Genomic DNA, 18,507 nt, shown 5'->3' with positions numbered 1-18,507 from the left:
GGCTGCACCCAGAGCCCTTCCCTGCGAATGTCTGCAGCCACGAGACCTTTGCTGTTTTCTGGCTGCCGGGGGGAGGTCTGTCCCGGTGGGGTGACGCTTCAGGACCTCCTCCATGCCACGCTGCAGGCCCTGAGGTTTAGGGGAAGGAGACGCTGCGGATCCCATCGCTGCTGAGGTGCGAAGGACCCCCGCGGTGGGGTTTTCGGGTCGCTGCCAGGCTGCACAGCGAGGTGGGGAGCGGGGGATTCAGGAGCATGGCAGGGACCACCCTGTACTCTCCATCCCTCCCAGCCCAGACCTGTTAACGATGTAAGGAGATCAATGGGCGCTGGGGCTGTCCACAGGTTAATGGTCTGCAATTACAGAGGAGTAATTAAAGCATTAGTATCTCTATCGACTGGCGAAGCTCCAGCGGTCCAGACTCCTCCAGCAAATGGGTGCAGAAATGCCCGTGATGGAGTGGGGTGTGTTGCCGGTCCCACCTCTCTTCCCCTCGCCCAGCTGCCCTGTCCTCTGCTCCCTGCTGCCGTTTTGGGGTGAGACTGGGAGAAACCGGCCACAGCCCTTCCTGCGGGTGCTCACGCATAACTTTTCCACTCGCTTTTGCTGGGCAGAAAGGAAGAAGAGGGCTGGATCCTGACCCCCAGCAAAAGGACTAATGGAGGGACCAACCCAAGAGAGGTGATGAGCCCCATCCTTGGTGGAGGACCTGCCCTCTGCCCCCTCTCCTCTGTGTCTCTGTTACTGGCAGCCCCCCAAGCGTATCTCTGCAGGTGACAGTGACATCAGTGACCTCTCGGGTGTTCGCCCTAGTGCAGACGTGTTCTGAGACCGCAGCGATAGCAGCTGGGGGAGGAAGCGGCTCTGTAAGGGCTCCCTTGGATATTCCCGGTGCCGACAGTGGATGGCTCTTAGCTGCGGTAATGGGCAATAGGCTGGAGCTGCCTCTGCGAGGAGGAGGAGGGTAATTGGAGGCAGTCTGTCGGCATCGACCCAGCCCTGCTGCCCCACGGGCGGGCAGAGGTCAGGGAAGATATGGGTGTCATTATCCTGCCATAAAAAGGGACGAGCGCTAATGCGTGCACGTCTCCCGCTGTATCGATCGCGAGGATGAGGATGGGTCCATTGTCGCTCGCTCCTGGATGATAAAAATGCCGTGTGTCCTATGGGAATGATGGGAGCAGCCGCCTGCGCAGCCTGAGCCCACGGGCCCCGCTGGTTCCCATGGCTGTGGGCAGTGGGACATGGTGGCTTTGAGGTATTGCAGGGGTCCCGGGGCTCCAACTAACTGGGATTTCTGCGTCAAAGGCTAAGTCCTATTCCTCCTTCTTCCTTCCTTGTGGCAGGGAATGAGGGTGGCTGGCGCCTCCATCACCCCAGTCTGTGCTGGGCATCTCCTACACTGGCCAAAGGATGCTTTTTTTTGTTTTTTTTTTTCCTTGCTGCTGTTCAAGTAAGTGGGGGGGTGGGGGTGGGTACACAGACAGAGCCCCCACCGCAGCACTGGAGCAGGAAGCACTAATACTTTCATCCTATTAGCAAGGGCCGCAGCAATTACATCTTCATTAGCCAAATTGGCTCTGCTGTTACCGCCCCCCCCGCCATCCTTCAGCTCATTCTCGTCAGGGCTTTGCACCAGGGAGCCTCTGCTAAGAGCACTTCAGAGCCTCGGGGGCAGGAAAGGCTGGGGGGGCGCAGGATGGGCCCCAGGGGGAGGCAGCACTCGCTGCCAGGACCTGCCGGGTCAGGAGGGGGGAGCTGGGTTAAACCCTGATGCTCCCATATGTTTGCTGGGCTCGGGGGGGCTGCTTTCTCGAGCCTGTATCGTGTGCTTCTGAAGGGGGTTCGTGATGCAGCCGGCGCTGGCATGGATGCAGAGCCGCTGTTTGCCAGGACGGCGTGTCTCAAAGGTGCCAAACCAGCATCATGGGCACGGGCAGTGCCAGGGAGCCACACTCAGGGCTTGTCCCTGAGCAACCGTTGCTCCTTCGTGCCTCAGTTTCCCCACCTGGACAGGATGCCGTTGCCTGCACTTAGGCCTCGGTGGTGGCCAAGGTGGTTGGCAAGGGCTTTGCGAAGAGTGATGAGCTCCTGCCCAGGTCTCTGGGGGTGGTTATTGCTGCCCTTGAGTGTTTCCCCTAATGCAAACAGACCTGCTGCGATGTGCAGCGAGATGCGCCAGGGCTGTGTCCCCACCATCCCCGCAGCCGCCCGCATCCCGTTCACCGGGGATGCTTCTGCTGGGCTCGACGCAGAGACGGCATCTTGTCCCGGCACCGAGACTCCCATGTTTCAACCTCTACCAGCTTTTAATGACCGGAGCATCTCCTGCTGTTTAATGCAGCTGAGCAGATCTGGCTGTGGGTGGGAGATGTCAGAGCACCCAGAGCTGGGGGCGGGGGGCTGTAAAAATCCTGGTGGGGAGATCTGCCCTGCCTGTGCCGGGACATCCCCGCAGCCTGCTCGGGTGCAGCGGGACTGAAGACCCACCGCGCCCCAGACCCTTTCTGCAGCCTCCCGTGACCCTCTCGTGCCGTGTCGCAGCAGCAGAAGTGCAGGACCTGCCGCATTGAGCTTCCGAGGGCTTTGGGAACCGTCCCCTCTGCCCCATGCCCCCGGGGGGGACAAGCTGGCGGGCGGAGGGCTGTGCTGGAGGGTCCCCTCCCGTCCCACCGCCCTGGCTGCTGCTTCCCGGCTCTGCGCCTGGCCGGTGGGAGATGCTCCCGAAAACAAAGCATCCCCGGCATCTTATCGCTGCCAAGTCTTGGCCTGGGGCTAGTGCTGCTTCGCCTCGATAAACCGAGGGCGGAAAAAATGTTCTAGCAGGGTGGCAAAGGAGGCGCTGAGGGTTTTAAACCGCTCGGTCGAATTTTCTTCAGCGGAAGCACAGACCCGCAGGAAGGATGCGCTGCATCTCCGCGGCGGTGTTCGGGCTGGGCAGTGCTTCCCCTTCGGATGGTTTCAGGGGAACGTCTGGGGAAGGATGAGGGAATTCAGAGGGATTCCTGGGGAGGGAGGGTGGTGCTGGGGCAGGCTGCGGGCTGGGGGACGTTGGGGACCAGCAGGATTTCGCAGGGCCACGTGTTGGGTGGGCACCCACCGGGTGAGCAGCGGGGCCGGCTTTTACCTTTAGAAAGGTGACGGAAACGAGCCGCAGGCTTAGCGTGAGTTTTGAACAATGTTTTATTATATGTTTAGTGTTCTCTATACAAAAAAATCCAGTCTTTTCTTTTTTTACAGTGATTCAAAAAAAATGATATCTGAGTATTTTGGCCTTCTTTCATCTCTCATGCAGTCGGTTTATAAGTCCTTATATTAAACTTTTTTTTTTCTCTAGTCCGTAAATCTTCTCGCTGTAAACTGTTACTTTTACAGCTTCAGCTATACATTTCTCATTGGAACAAGTGGGTTAATGCAAAGGTGTTGGTTTTTTTGCTTTTTTTTTTTAAAAAAAAAAAAAAAAGGCAAATAAATACATAGAATACTTTAGAACAACCAGGAGGTTTTACAGAGAGGATGGATGGCTGGCAATATATTTACAAATTAAAGAAAAACAGAAGAGTCCAATACTTTCCTTTCTGACGTGAGCAGGAGGAACGAACACGTAGAACTCCGTACTGCAGAGGAAGGAGCCTGCTCCGCGGGTTTGACACGGGGTTTAGACGGCGTTTGACAACCAAAGCCCGATGCCCACTTGCGAAGGACGTGGAGAGACAGGCGCTGCTGGGCAAGGGGAGCTACGGATGCGGTGGGGGCTTTGTTAGGACCAGAAAAGCATCGTTAATTCCCGTTAATAAAACAGGTCTTAGTGCAAGAAATAGAACGTGGTCTCTCTCTCTCTCTCTCACTCTCTCTTTTTTTTTTTTTTTGTTGTTTTTTAACAAGGTTTGTTTCTCTTTATTGCTTAACTGAAACCGTTTGCTGCTAGTACACAATGAAGCCTGGTATGACGGACGTTACGTTGCAGGTTGAACTCGCGGCTCCGCTGGGACTCGGTGACAGCGAGGAGAGGCGCGGGGACGTGGCGGCAGGGCCGGGGCGAGGGCTGCATGCCAGCTAAGGCACGGCGAGGGGCTGGGCTCCGGTGGCGGGCGATGCTGCGCGGCTCTGCCCTCGCACCCATCCCGCTCCCCCGGCGGCACGACCCGCGGCTCCTCATCGGCTGGTCGATCGCTTGGGGTCCGAAGAGACCGCAGCACGCGGGCTCGGGGGCTGGCGTCTGCGAGAAGGCAATGCTGGCAGGGGGCGTGTTGAGGGGACGTCAGGACAGGACAGACCGATGGTGTTTCCATGAGCAGGATTTCCAGGCCCGTACCAAAACTTGATTTTTTCCCCGCTGCTTTTCTGTCTTTACTGCAACATCACTTCGGGGAGACCAGGAGCCCTCTCAAGATCACGTAAATGTGGCAACTGTCCTCTCGGACCCCACGCTTGCGCCTCTGTGGTTTGTATCCGCTGCCGTACACGTGCGGGGCTCCAAAGAGCAGAAGGCGTCCGGGAGGGACGGGCTGTCTCCCTGGGCTCGGATGCAGCCGGCAGAGTCTGGATCCGCCTCCAGAACATGGACGAGGTTTTGGCTCAGCGCGTTTTAGAAACAGGCTCAAATTTGCAAGTTGGGAGTTGGATCCAAACTGCTTTTCCCCCCGGCTTCTGAGAGCACTTGATTTTGGGGCTGGCTCTTCTGTTTATTTATTTATTTATTAAGCGTTGGCCCTTAATTTAAACCCTTTAGGAAGACGTATCTTCTGCAAAGGAAAAGGTGGAAGTTTGCCCTGCTCCAGAGAGGCTGTGCGGGTCCCAGAGAGGGACGGTTGCCCCTGTGATGGAGACCGACCCCTTCGGAGGGGTCCTGCCCTTCGAGCAGAGGGTGGTGGATACGGGGCTCCCCCGAGCATCTCTGCCGGCCCTGGGGGTTACGCTGTAGGTAGTGGGAGCCAAAGTGACTGTCCTGTCCCCTCCGGACAGGGACAGCTAGGGATGGAGAAGCAAAGCAGCTCCTGTGGGGGACACTGGGGACAGGCCACCAGCATGGCACGCACCCAAACAGGCAGAGACGGGCGGGCAAGACCCCTCGGCACCACCGGTCCGCGTGCGGGGTCTCCGTCCATCTCCCAGCGCTCAGAGGACACTCACTCAGCAGAAGCGTGGCCGCGGGGCGGGTGCAGCCTGGCCCTGGCTGGTTCTGGGGGGTGAATGCGGTTTTGGGGTGGTGTGGGGTCGCCCCGTCAGAGTTGCGGTGGTTTTGGCGGTGGGAGCCAGCGAGGGCTCTGCTCCCCGCCATGCAGTAACTGCACCTGCAAACACCTACTGAGCCTTTGCTAAAGGGAGTAGAAAACGTTAAGCTCGTGTTGAGTTTTGAACTTAGCGACAATTTCCTTTGGGCTCCAAAACTCGAGGGGAAGTTTCAAATAAATGTTAAAATTTTAACTTTACCTTATAATATTTGAGCAGTTTTTACACCAAGCCAATACAAGACTCCCAGTAGCTTACACCGAGCCGTTTTGTCCACTGGGCCCTCTGCGGACATCTCCTTCCTCTTCTGGTTAAAGTAAGGTGGTGGTAGGAGACTAATGGCTTTTGCGAGACTTTTTGGGGCTAGGACAGGGCTAGCTGGGCTGGGTCCAGCTCCTTCCCTCCCCGCTTGCCAACACATGCTGTGGGGCACATGCTGCAAAGCTACAGGGGGAAACGCTTCTCCGTTTCCAAACGGATGCGAAGAGGTTTGCACAGTAAAATGGTGGTTCGCGACAGGACAGAAATACAGGCTTTAATACAAATGGCACGTAATACAGATACACGACACGGACCGCCCTGCTTCCAGTAACGCCTGACCAACTTTCTTGAGGTTTGGAGGTGTCGGTGGGAGCTGAGGGTCTTGTGGTCCCCCGTTAGCGGTTGGTCCACGAAGCGGCGAGGCTCCGGTGTGCTGGGTGCGAATGCTGATGCCCGGCTCCGGCAGCGGAGGCTGTAGTTTCTTTCTCTCCTTGTTTCCACCAGTGCTTGGGCAAGAAGTCGCGCAAACTCTCATCGTAAGGACAGCCGTAGGCTTGAGGAGCGCTTATCCCCGTCACCGAGGGCTGCGCTACGTTTGGCCTGGTGTGTTTGCTTAGAAACCGAATGCGATTGCTGCGCGTCCTGGGAGCGGGCTGGGAGATGCTCTCCTTAAGCCGGATCGGCAGCAGTAGAAGTAGGCTTGTTGCAGGAATGCATTTACACCGACGGTAACGGAGCAAGACGTGTGGCTCCCACCCTGCGAGATGACATGGATGGCAGATCCCAGCAGGTGGGCAGGAGCGGGGACATCCCTGCGCTGCCCTGGGGTGGCAGGAGCGCCCCCAGCTCTAGGGGGTTCCTCTGCCTGGTGGCACCAGCCTTACACCCTCCTTGGCTCATATGGTGCCCGGAACTCCTGTGCTGTGTGCTTTGCATCCAGCGCTCTCCTCTTTTCTCTGTGTGATCCAGCAGTAGGTGCCCCGCGGGTGCTGACCGGGTCCGGGCTCTTCCCCGAAGCGCAGGATAGTTGTGCCGTTAGCAGCTTAAAGAGTGTGGCAAAGTCCATCTCAACAATCCATATTAGTAGAAGTATTCTTGTTAGCGATACGTCTTCGTAGCAAACCAGCTTGAAAGCTCAAAGAATAATTGCATTAATCCTATTGCATTTAATCCATTATGCTGAACAACGTCATCCTCCTTTAGAAAAAGAAATGAAAGAAAAATCCATCCTAACGTCGTTGGCCGTCTGGGAAACGGTCCGAAGAAATCCAATCTCTCTCAGCGAAGGTACCTTTGGTTTCAAAAGTGCAGGAAGTGGGAGAATACACATGGCGTTGGCCACTAAGGACTGTCTATTATAAAAATTCTACCTTCTACGATGATCCATGCTGTCTCAGCTGGGAGAGCTGCCCAGGCATCCTACTCCTACTAGTCTGGCGGATCAAAGACCGTCGCGTTAGGGGTGCGGAAGCGGTGGGGGGGGAATAGTATCAGTTTATTAAACTTCATGGGAAGTTCGAAGCTGTGTAAGGCATGTGAAGGAGCACTCCTATCCAAGACGCGTTGTTACAGTGCGTTAACGGGTTAACTTAAATCGCGTGTTGTCTTGATATGTAAATAAGAGAGCGGAGGGGAGTCCCCGGTGCGGAAGGGTCTCGCTCAGGCTGATTGATGGAGGGGGGAAAGGCCACTGTCAGAAATGAGGAGGGGAGTTTAGTGGAAAACACTGTCGATCTGGCACATCTCCGGTGCCTGGGGGAGATGTGGACCTCGGGTCCTGCCCTCCCGCTGTGTGTCCCCTGAGGGACGCGTGTCCCTGGACCGTTCGAGCTGTGGTGCAGGTGATCCTCCCCCCGATCCCAGCGGGTGCTTCTCGTCACAACTGGGTCGCTCTGATTTTTTTTTTTTTTTTTTTTTGTAAAAAATAAGTGATTTCTGGTCCCCTCATCCTACGTTAATACTGGTCCTGCTTCCACTCCCTCTTTGCTACATAAGATTTATGGAGTTGCCTTTAAAAGAAAGCAGGTGTGGGGTCTGGGGGTGGTTTCCCCCCAGATTCTTACAAAGCAAATACTAAGCCAAAATGGTTTGCCTGCAGTGACCCAGGCAAGCGATGCTGTTGTCCTGGGCTGGGAGGGCGAGCGGTACCTGACTGTCCTTCCACAAATCCCACAAGCTCTTCTGCAGCCTCTTGTCCTCTGAGGATGCTCCGGTGACCCCCTCCATGGGCTTCACAGTGGGGATGGACCATGGAGCCTCAGCACTGATGCGAGTTACGGTGCTGAGGGAAGTGGTGGGACCTGCTCTTCCCTGCAGAGGTGCTGCTTGATCTCCCGGGAAGGAGGTTGCCTGGTTTGGGAGAGGCTATGGCCGGGATGCTGCTGTGAGGATGGACATCTCGGTAATACGGTGCTGTTGTGTCATTACCCAAAGATCCACCACTTTCCTCCTTTCATGCACTTACGTTGCTCTTGCTACTCTGCCCAGGCCCCGCTCACCCCTCTTTGCTTCCCAAAACTCTCTCTTTTTTTTTTCCCCTCCCCCTCTTATCTGGAACCTTCCTGTAAAGATTAAAAAGAAGAATTTTTGACCTGCCTCCCAAAAGAACAAAAAGGGCCTCGGGGAGCCTGGGCGGCTGAGCCCGCGGTGGTCCCCCCGGGCTGGCTCTGGGCGCCGGGGCCAGCCCCGGAGCTGGGGGTGCATCCCGAGCATCCCGCTCCTGCTCCAGCCCCTCTGGCTCAGCCCAGAGTTCAGCTACAGCTACAACCCATCTGCGCCCCGCGAGTCCTTGCCGTTCGCTTGTTTGCTAAGGAGGAGATGGTGTTGGCAGCCACCCGGTCTGCCTGTTTGCTTGGATTTTTTTTCCCTTTTTTTTTTTTTTTGTTGCTTTTTCTTTTTTTTTTTTTTTTTTTTTTGTGTGTGTGTCATCGTTGGTTGGTTTTTCATTCGCACGTTTCTGTTGGAGGTAGTGGCGGCGGGGGCTGTTGTTTAACCCCCATCCACTACAGACACCTCGGGCCGGTTGTGGTCTCAGTGCACTGCGCTATGCCAAGGAGTAGATAGCATTGACTGGGGAGGTGGCTTCCGAGCTCTCGTTGCCTTCGGTCTCCTCTTTGTCCTTCTTCACCGTGTACTGGCCGATAAAGGAGCCGTCCTCATTAAACTGCCCTTCTCCCCCCTCTCCATAGTCCACCAAGCTATCGTCACTCTCCTGCTGCTTTATCGTGCCGTCCAAGGAGGTCTGGCTGTTTGGCAGGGGTTTGTTGTCTTCATCGCTGGGTAGCAGAAGACAGACAGACACAGGAAGGGTTGAGAACGGGGCTTACAACCTTCACCCAAGGTCTGGATATTCAAAAAATAAATCCAGTGTGCAAATATACGGACCAGAGACCACAAATACAGGGTGCTCTGACGGCCGGCAGCAAGTCATGGTGTGTCTGCCCACGGAGGTGAAGGTGGGGAGACAAGTCTCCGCGTAGGAGACCCACAGCTGCCCGTGCGATCGCTGCTGTGGTTGGTATTTCTGCGAGCCCAACCTTCATGCTTTTTTCTTTTTAGAAAGCCTTTTTTATTTTTATTTTTTAACCCTATATTACATAGGATGCTTAGATCCGTCCAACTGGATGTACGTTATAAATATCCTTTCCTTGTCATTGCTTAATATTCTTTCTTTCTCTTAGCATTTTGGCCACCCTTGGTGTAACCTGAGGCTTGTTTCCAGGTTTCCTTGCAAAACCCCGCTCGGGTGTTTAGATACACGCAATGGGGAGCGCTCTCAAAGCACTGCGAGGGGGCATGTGTAGGATGCCAAGTTCTGTGCAGCTTCCAAAACTCCTGGGAATTTACCTTTCCAAGCTTATTTCTGAGCATCTAAGCTTGTTTGCTCGATTCTTTATCCTTTTCTCGCTTTCACTAGCAAGATTAAGCCAGGTCACTGAAAAATAAATAGTCTGACCCACAGGACAAAAAGCAACCCTTTAAAAAAACCCACGCTTTTAACAAAAAAAAAAAACCAAAAACAAACCAGGGAAAAGCTGTTTTCTCTCTGGAGGGCAAGGGCTGGTATCTCATAAATACAGATAACATTGTGTGGAGGACGAGTGGCTTGCTATACGTAAAAATTAATGTTCATATTGGCTAGTCCTCGGTTCACGTTTGATCTTATGTCCGGCATGCACATTGTATAACATTCCTAAAGATATCGCATAGGTACCTTAAACATATTTTTTCTTTCCTCCCACCTCCGTTCCTGTCTTTTTATTATTGTTTTAGCTCGGGACTCCTCAGGCTCGCTCCCCAGCGTGGCACTTGGCTCTGTTCTCTATTTTTCTTAAAATTGGTAAAAGCGCTGGGCTCTGATGGCAGCTCTTGGTAGTCGATGCCCACACAAAGGTATTTTCTCACAGAAAGTGAGAAACACTTTGCTTGGGCCAGGAGGCAAAATGCTCTTCAGCTGGGGAAGGCATTAACTCTCTCTCATGCCGTTTAATTAATGGCATCGCCCTCTCCAGTGGGAGAGGAATTTGGTATCCCACAGTACAACACGCAGCTTTTTAACATATTTCCTTGTATCAGCACTTTGTGAAGTAAGCAATAATACAAAACCGATATTGGAGGCCTTGTGTTAACTTGGCATCACAATAAAAAATAACTTGTTAGCTCTGAAAGCAGCTTCGTTCTGGGGTGGGGGGAGGAGGAAGAGAATTCAGTCTGCAAGCAGGACCGCCAGTTAGAAAGCCCAATAAATGCCAAGTAGAGAGTGGCAAAACCCAGATCCCTTTATTTGCAATATCCTTTCCGCATCTGGGGTTCGGTTAAAGCCAGATTTTCCCTAATGGGGGGGGTTTGCAGCAGCAAACTCCCCGGCAAAGCGTTTCCCGAACCTGCCCCCTGGTTTTACCTCTCTCCGGTACTATTTATCCTGTTAGTGCATTAGGAGGGCGAAGCAGATATTCATCAGCGTCTTGATGCGCTATAACCCTGTTAAAATGGATTTCTGTGGGGCTTGCTGATGTGTGCATTAGAGAACCAGAGCGCCCAGATGAAAACCATTTGGGAAACGTTTGTCTTGAGTTGCATAAATCATGGAGAAAGAAGGGGGGAGGATTTTCAGGACGGAGAGTGGGCAGATTGTTTAGCAACTAGCGTGTTTGGTTTTTTTTGACTCCTGTCTCTTGCCACCATCCCCTGGGTGACCGGCAGCAAGGCGCTGAAGGCACCGAGGGCATCGTCCCCAGGCCCAACCTTCGGCCAGGTCCCGCGGCACCGGGGGGGCTCAGCCGCTGGGCTGTGGGGCCGGGGGGGCCTGGCTGGCGCTCGGGGGGTGCCCCCAGCCCACAGAGCCTTTCCAAGCGAGATGCAACTGGCTGGACATGGGGGGTACCCCCGATGCCAGCAGCAGTTAGAGGGATCTTGTTTAATGTGTTAGGTGGAGGCGGGTACACGGGAATAGGGAGGGGAAGGTATAGTTTCGGCTATAAAGAAATAAATAGCTAGAAGGAAGGAAAATAAAAAAAGCTAAATGTGCCGGACTTCTGGCAGCACGTGGTCCTACCTTTCAAGAGACCTTCATGGTCCATGTGGATAGACCAGGTGAAAAGGAGAAGAAAGAATGGGAATAAAACAGAGAGAAGCAGAAAGAGCCTGATCAGAGAGAGGTATGATGAGGTCTGCATTTACAGGGGCAGTGCTAAAAACCAAAAAGGAAACGTCTGCATTCCTCATGGAGCTAATTGCCTCGTTATACCAAATGGAGCCAGTATAATTGTTCGGAGCTGGATGAGCCTCATTGGCTTCCCTGAGGAAGCGGGTGCGGAGCAGCAGCGGATGGTGGGAAGCTGTTTGCCCTCGGGCTGGTCAGAAAAGGGCTGGTGGTTGAAGCCCGTTGGCGAGCGGCTGTAGGGAACAGCGGTCGCTGCTGGGGACCAACAGGCAGCGGGACGAGGGCCAAGTGAACGGGACGCTCGGTCTCCCCTCCAGCCTTCTGCTGGGTTCCCACGATTTAGTCATGCAGCAGCATCGTGTTATCTATTGAGAAGGCTACACCGCCCCAGGCTGCTTTGCCAGGGCTCTCCTCCCCTCGCTACCCTCAGAGGACGGCTCTGTGTCCTCCTGTCTCGATGTCTGCCGAGATGGTCCATGCGGGGCAAGCTGGCGCTGCCTGCGGCGTGTAACCTGTGCCACTGAATCTGAACTGGAGCCCAGAAGCTAAAACCACTCAACTTTCCCTTCCCAGTGGCCAGGGTTTCCAGCCGACTCCCCCACGTGCAGCTTAAACATTTGGTATAATGAGGCACAGTCACTGGCACAGAACATTGTCCAAGGATAATGGTCTCCTGCTTTGAAAATAAGCTTCTCAGCTTAGCCTCTGCTCAGGAAAACCATTATTCTGTTAGTGGAACAGAAAGATGTGACAGTATCTCTTAATTATAGGCTGCAGAGATTTGAAAGTTGCATGCACGGGGCATTAAGGACGTGAGATATGATGAGAGCATATCAGACATGCTATGTGGAGGTGGGGAGGGAAACCAATGAAGAACTCACGTCAGCTCAATTCCTGTCCTTGCTTGAAATACTAATTGCTACCCTCCTCGAGCCTAACATTGCAATCATTTTGAATCTTAATCAGCCAACAGCGTTTCATATCAATCCTCCAGGTTCACCTTCCTTTCTGCCTCCTTGAGGGAAGCCTCCTATTACTTCTCCCAGGAAACCTGTTGTTCCTGTTGTTCCTGAGAAGGAGGGGGCAAAGTTTATGGGTTTTTTGGGTTTTTTTGATTGTTGTTCTTGTTTGGTTGGGTGTAGTTTTTTTTCTCCATCTAGTCCATGGGACAGTGTGATTGAAAATGCAGGAGCATCTTGGAGCTTGGTGGTTGTCTGTCTACTTATTTTGGCCTTTAGCTTGCAAACTTTTGGGACAGGGGCTGTCGATAAAAGTTTGAGCTTCAGCTAAGCAGAAGCTGCTGTGTCGTAGGATGAAGGATTTCCCCCATTCCTTCCCATTGCCTGGAAGGAAATGCCCCTTGGATGGTGCTTGGGCAGCAAATGCAGCATCGCTGACTGTCGCAATGCTGCCGGCCATGCCAAGAGCTTGCTTTTCCTTCTGTGCAAGGCAAGTGGTCCCTGGCGATGGAATTGCCTTAGGAGCGATGGGGGTGAGGAGGTCCTGACTGCAACCGCCTCGACGGACTCTTGAGAAGCAGATCTCTGAAATCGGTGCGTACTGCCAGAAGCTCGGCTGTGGAGACCTTGTCTGAGATCCAGGCGATGGAGCTGAGCCCGTGGGGTGGTGTGTGGGTAGGTGATGAGATGTTTCGGGTTTGCCACATGGTATTTACACCATCCCACAAATTGGGGAACCAAGAGGATCCCTATCGTGGCTCAGAGCATTAAGGGGACCCATTTTGGTCGAAGTGTGGACACTGGCTGCGTAGCGTGCAGTAATGGCTCGTATCTGTACAAGGGGCTCTGCCTGCGCTTGTGAAATCATGCCTGGGAAGAGATGTTTGATCTGGGGCAAAGTCTGCAACAGGACCAGGCTGAGCTAATTTCTTCTCTGCTGTTCTCTGTGTCCCGGCCAGGAATCTGGACGGAACATCCTCAGACTGTGATTTATATATGGATTTAACGTAATTGCCCCGGTGTGGCTTGCCACCACTAGAGGTGATACCCAAATCTCGCAGGGAGGTGAGGGAGGTGTTGCCCCTGGGTGTTGTTTAGGGAATAAAGAGCTTTTCCTACAACATGCTGCTTATTCTGGTTCCTGCTGGGGTGTATTTACACTCTGTATCATGCTATGGAAAGACTGGGGAGCTTTGGGTTTACGACATCCTTTGGAGAAAAAGAGTCGCTACTGAAATAGAGTTACTGCGCTACTAGCAATATAAATGTGATCGTATTGAGGGCTGCAGTTGTTCTACTTCCATTTAGGTATTGTGTGCAGGCAGATATATTCATTTTGCTTCCTCTAAAGTCTAAAAGGCGGAACACGTGTCTTGTTACATCCCTTACTGAATCGTAAATACATTTTTTTCTATCTTTGCTACCTCAATTTGCGATGCTAGGAGTATCGGTAATGACGTAGGGTTTAATTAACCCCTGTTTTGAAGTCAGGAGAAAAATTCCTGCTAGCCTAATTGGGCTTTGGATCCAGCTCGGATGGAAAGGTGCATTTTAATTCTTTAAAGAAAAGCAAAGCCCACTGTAGGCGCTGTAATGCATCCCTGTCATCTGTCAAGTGTGGGCAATCCGATGAGACCTGACGTCCTTACCTGCTCCTGCTCCTTGGGGGCAACCCGGCACAGCAGCGGAGCTGTGGATGCTGCGCTGCGCGACAGCGGGCTCGGCAGAGCACTTGCCCCTTTCTGGGAGTTTTCCTGGGAGTTTTCCTGGAGTAAAAACGGGCGCTGCTGCTCCTCCAAGGATGCCATTTTGTGTGAAAGCAGCTGAGCGGAGGTTGAGGGGGGGAATCGGAGCGGTTTTAGCAGAGCCGCGGCTGGGCTGCGCTGCAGCCCCCAGGGCGTTTCTGGGGGGTTTGCCTGGGGACCTTGCAGGAAAGCCCGCACTGGGATGCAGGCTGACCCCCAAACCGGTCCTCTTGCACGCTCCCAGCGCTGACCCAAACAGGACTTCGGGCGTTTCTCCCCTGGATGCTCTCTTATGGGTAGGAGAGAGAGGCTGACCTGAAATATCCCCAGGCTGCTCCAGTTTAACTTATTTTTTTCTTTTTCTTTTGTATGCGTTATGGGTGTCATCGGGGTTGGCCTGCAGCTGTGTCCTGGGTAGCTGATGCCAGAGCCCCGGCTCTCCGCCTGGACTGATCCTTCCAGGCCGAGACAGGGAAAGGAGGAGACCTTGGCAGCATCCTCGCAGCCCTGTTACTCTTCCAGGGAGCGTTTCCTTCGGTAGAGGACTTGCCGAGGGCAGGAGGCAGGAGGAGGAAGGTGGGAGGGGTAATCGAGGAGGCTGCGTGGCACCGCGGTGCTGCGGTTATGTGGAGGGGAAGCGCGGTGAGGTCCGTGATGGCTGGGAGCGGGGCGGATGGGGGGGACGTGGTGGCGGGGGTGGACATGCCAACGGGAGCGTACCTGTAGTCGAACGAGCCGTCTTCTACGTTCTTGTCTTCGGGATTGAGATGCTCGTCTTTATTGTCTCGTACTGTAAGCAAGCACATCCCCGACATTGGCGTTAGAGAGCAGTACAGAAGGTAAACGCTTTACGAGGCAGTGACGGCGTTTTGGCTGCCTTTGTGAAATCCCTGCGGGGTTGAAGTACAGCTCTTCATTGACTCGGTAAAAAACCCGCACCTGGGAGGGCTCGCAGAGGGCTCGCAAAGGGCTTGCAAGGTGCTGCTGTGGTGGCAGCAGGGCACGGGCGCTCCAGGTAGCGGGAGAGGACGTATTAATCGGTATATTTTCTGAAGCCTGCCATTTGCCTTGCAAAACTTTTTAATGAGATTTTTGCCTGAAAAGATCTTTTTTCCTAGACGAGGACAAGCAAATTTGCAGAGTAGAGGTTGGGTCGTGCATCGCAGGAGTGTCCAGCTCCGCAGCCTAAAGCCTGCGCAGCGCAGAGCCCTTACCTGACCTTTAATTAGCTGAAATGCTGCCCACTAATAATAGTGTTCCCGCTACGGAGAAAGAAGAGCCCTTGTAATCACAAGCATCTATCTGAGAGCAATACAATTTGATTAGCGCCCGGAAGCCTGGAGATGTTTAAACCATGAGCGCACACGATTGCCGCGCAAGGCTCTTACCTGGATATTTCCCGCCTCGGCTCCTCTTAATGAAGCAGACTATCAGGAGGATGAGAACCAGGAGAGCTATGGCACACATCAGCCCGATGAACCAGCCCTGCGTCGCGATGTCCACGTGATTCTTGGTATAAGCTGGGAGGAAAATTGAAAGAAAAAGCAGCCGTAAGGGACTAGACCAGAACCGCAGAGGGGGGAAAAAGACGAATAGTAAGACACAGTCCATGGGTTTAGAAATTATCTCTAGCGCTGTGTTTGTGTGTCTGGGTGCGTATTGACCAGGTTATCTGAGACTGTAGCACAGGCGTCTGTGGCTTTTTTTTCTCTTTTCTTTCGTGGCGGTGGGTCAACTCAACGTTTTAGCAGGAGCTACAAACAGCGCAGGGTCACAACACAAAGTCAAACCTAGCACAGACCGGTGAGAAAGGCGCATTGCAAATAATGGCAAAAAGAAGCTGGGTAACAGATTTGATCTTTCACTTGCTGTGTCTGAAAACCGCCCTGGAAGCGAGAAGGTCTGAAAGAAACGTGCCCAAGCGGATCCAGTCCCCGGCGTCCAGTGAGGCTGAGCAGCATCACTGGATCCAGAGGGCTGCGGAGCCCTGAAGGGCTCATGAGCGGCTTCAAGCTGGGAGAAACCCGAATCCCGCGGGGCAGCCCTGTCCGAGCCGCAGAGGCGACGGGCAGTTGCCTGCTGCCACCACCGCCGGCGTCCTGCTGCCTTTGGGTGGCCCTGGGGGGGCTCCAGGGCTGAGAGGGGGCTGGTGGATGCCCACCAAGACTTGGCCAAGGCACGAGAGGGGACGCAGAGGCGGGAAGAGCTCTTTGAGGAATGACAGCTGGGTCCCAGGCAGTTGAAGGTGGTCTGATAGCACTGGGAAGTCTTTTCTCCTGGGGCAAGCTCTTTATACCACTGCTTCCAGCACCCACACAAGGCTATTGAATATTAATAAATTAATCCCAAGCAAGGAGGTGTCTTTTTTTCCCCCAAACAACGCTCCGGCTCATAACTGCCGTGTCCTCCCTCACGTACTCTGACTTCTTGTTTGCGGCTCCTGTACACGGTCAGACAGACAAATCTGCGTCCTATAAATAGCAACACGCTGCCATTTTCTGGCTCTCATTGACATGCACTTCGTATTCAGCAAGACAGAGCAGAGGAGAAAATAACCTTCAGCGCAGCAGGGGGGCTAAATTTAACCAGACTGCAGTGCAAACAGAGATAGGTATTCCTGGCAGGAGCGCGGGAGGTCTGAGCTGAATGGGATTGAATGGGGATTTAGCGGGGGTTTGCCTGAAACGGGCAGGACGGCGCGGTGAGCATCCCTTTGTGGTGCCCGGGTGACAAAAACCAAGATGGTGCTGACAAAGAAAGCATAAAAGACAGCCCTCCGTTCATGTATTCTGAAGGAAAGGCTCTTGCAAGAGAGACAACAACTTTAAAAAATGGGTTGAACTGGCGAACTTCCCTAACCCACACCATTTTAGGACTGTAAGCGCCCACTTATTCCATCAACATTGAACCCAAGAGAAAAGGTACTTTCCTTAGAAATCTGCGCCACGGTGTCAGGAGGTAATTGCAGCCAAACCGTGACAAGGAAATTCAGATAAAAGAGGAGAACGACAAGAAAGAGCACCATTTGCTAAAGAAATTCTGCTGGACCCTGAATGCGCTGTGTTTTTTGAGCATCCCCGAGCTCCTGGGGAAGCTGGCTGGAAGCAGATGCCTAATGGTGCCTTGGCTCCCCTTTTGCTGCTCTTCCCTTTAATGCTGCCCCATCTAATATTTACCTTTAGTACAACCTGGGCTATGTAGTCCTTGAAGATGCACTTTTTATAATGGAGAGAATGAGATTATAACAGAGCGGAGCTGAGAACTGGATTCAATTAGCTGAGTGCTCGGAGAGGAAAGGGGAAGAAAGCTTTACCGGAGAGCTTTGAAATGGAAAAAGATTGTGTTAGCCGCCCTGGTGGGATGGGATTTGTGCTGAAACCGATGCTAAGGGAGAAATAAGGAGGGGTGTCTTCAAAGTGCAAAATGCCAAAGCAGCCCAAGAGGTGGGTTTTGTGCCACCGCACGGGTCTGGGCTGAGTTTTACAGGGAGGGAGGGTTTTGAGCACCAAGTCACCGGGGGATCTTGCAGTAGGATCGCGGCACTGCCTGTCGCCAAGGTAGAGGTATAATTGCCATCCTTCCCAAAAAAGCAACACATGACGACAAAATTATAGTCACAGCAATGTTGTATTTAGAGTAAACGAGTGACTGTCATTGCAGCATTCAGAAAGAGAAGATTAAGTACATGGCTGTCAGAGAGGATGTTTTGATTTGCTTTAATGTAAGGCCAACGTCAAGGGGAAATAGTGGGAAGCAGCTGTGTAATCGAACAGGTATTGATTTGAAATGCAACTGCGGTGGCTTTTTTTTGTTTTTAATTAATTGTAATTTTGTGGCAGAAAGCGTGTTACCTAACAGTCGTAGTTTATATGCCAATAGCAGAGCTGCCTGCGTTCCACTGACGGAAAAACCGTGAGAAAAACCTAACTATCAGCAAAGTTCTCGTCTGACTTTGTAAAGAGGATCGCTGGGTATGTGGAGTGTCGCTAGCTCCAGCCTTGCATGATCCTCTTCCCTGTGTTTTTATAGGTTGGGGATATTTATTTATTTTTTTAATATAGAAGAGCTCTTAGCGTTAAGCTATGTTTTGTAGTCCCGAGGTGTCCTTCGCTACTGGGAGGCGCTCTGGCGGGTTATTGAGCTGTCAGTTCACCAGAAGCCAAGTCGGAGGGCAGAGTCCCGCCGCGGCGGTGCGGGCGGGCTGCGACTTATTTATCTGCGCTCAAACTGAAGAAGCTATTAGTATAGCTATTTGCAAAGCATTAAAAAGCAAAACCCGCAAAAAAAAAAAAACCAAACAAAAAAACCCCCAAAAAACCCAAAAAACAACCCCACCAAACAGTGCTTTTTTGTCAAAAGCATTCCTGATGGCATATGACTGTCAGCGGGGGCCGGGCACTCGTGTCAGCAGTATCCAGCCAGGGAAGGAATGGATCTGCAGCGTTTCCCCACGCAGGGACGGCGAGAGCTCCGCGCATCCCGCGGCGATGGGGCTTGGGTCACCCACCCGCCTCCATCACAGGCACGAAGGTGGCCCCATCCTTTAGTCTCGATGACAACATCAGTAGGAACCCCTCAATTACAGAAAATAGATACGCCGAGACTGCCGGCATCAATCAGCCCAAGGATATTGCGCTTTTTCCCCCTC

At 53.1% G+C, this 18,507-nt stretch overlaps 1 protein-coding gene across 46 annotated transcripts in view; it reads right to left on the bottom strand.

Moving 5' to 3' along the window:
- Positions 1-7,410: 7,410 nt before the first annotated feature.
- NFASC (neurofascin) overlaps positions 7,411-18,507 on the bottom strand; it is a 96,228-nt gene continuing 85,131 nt past the window's right edge. For 26 of the 46 annotated variants that reach the window (XM_074564219.1, XM_074564234.1, XM_074564238.1 and 23 more), the window contains 2 exons: positions 15,248-15,379; positions 12,286-14,649 (listed from right to left, as the gene is read on the bottom strand). In XM_074564219.1, the coding sequence (XP_074420320.1) occupies positions 14,243-14,649; positions 15,248-15,379 (539 nt within the window). In that variant the 3' untranslated portion in view covers positions 12,286-14,242. Of the gene's footprint in view, positions 8,769-12,285; positions 14,650-15,247; positions 15,380-18,507 lie in introns of those variants that run through there. The other 20 variants (XR_012584354.1, XR_012584355.1, XM_074564233.1 and 17 more) reach the window with 3 other exon arrangements.

Source organism: Larus michahellis, chromosome 21 (assembly GCF_964199755.1).
Source record: "Larus michahellis chromosome 21, bLarMic1.1, whole genome shotgun sequence".
NCBI lineage: Eukaryota > Metazoa > Chordata > Aves > Charadriiformes > Laridae > Larus > Larus michahellis.
Note: the sequence above shows the minus strand (reverse complement) of the source record. Positions and strands in the feature narration are given on the sequence as shown.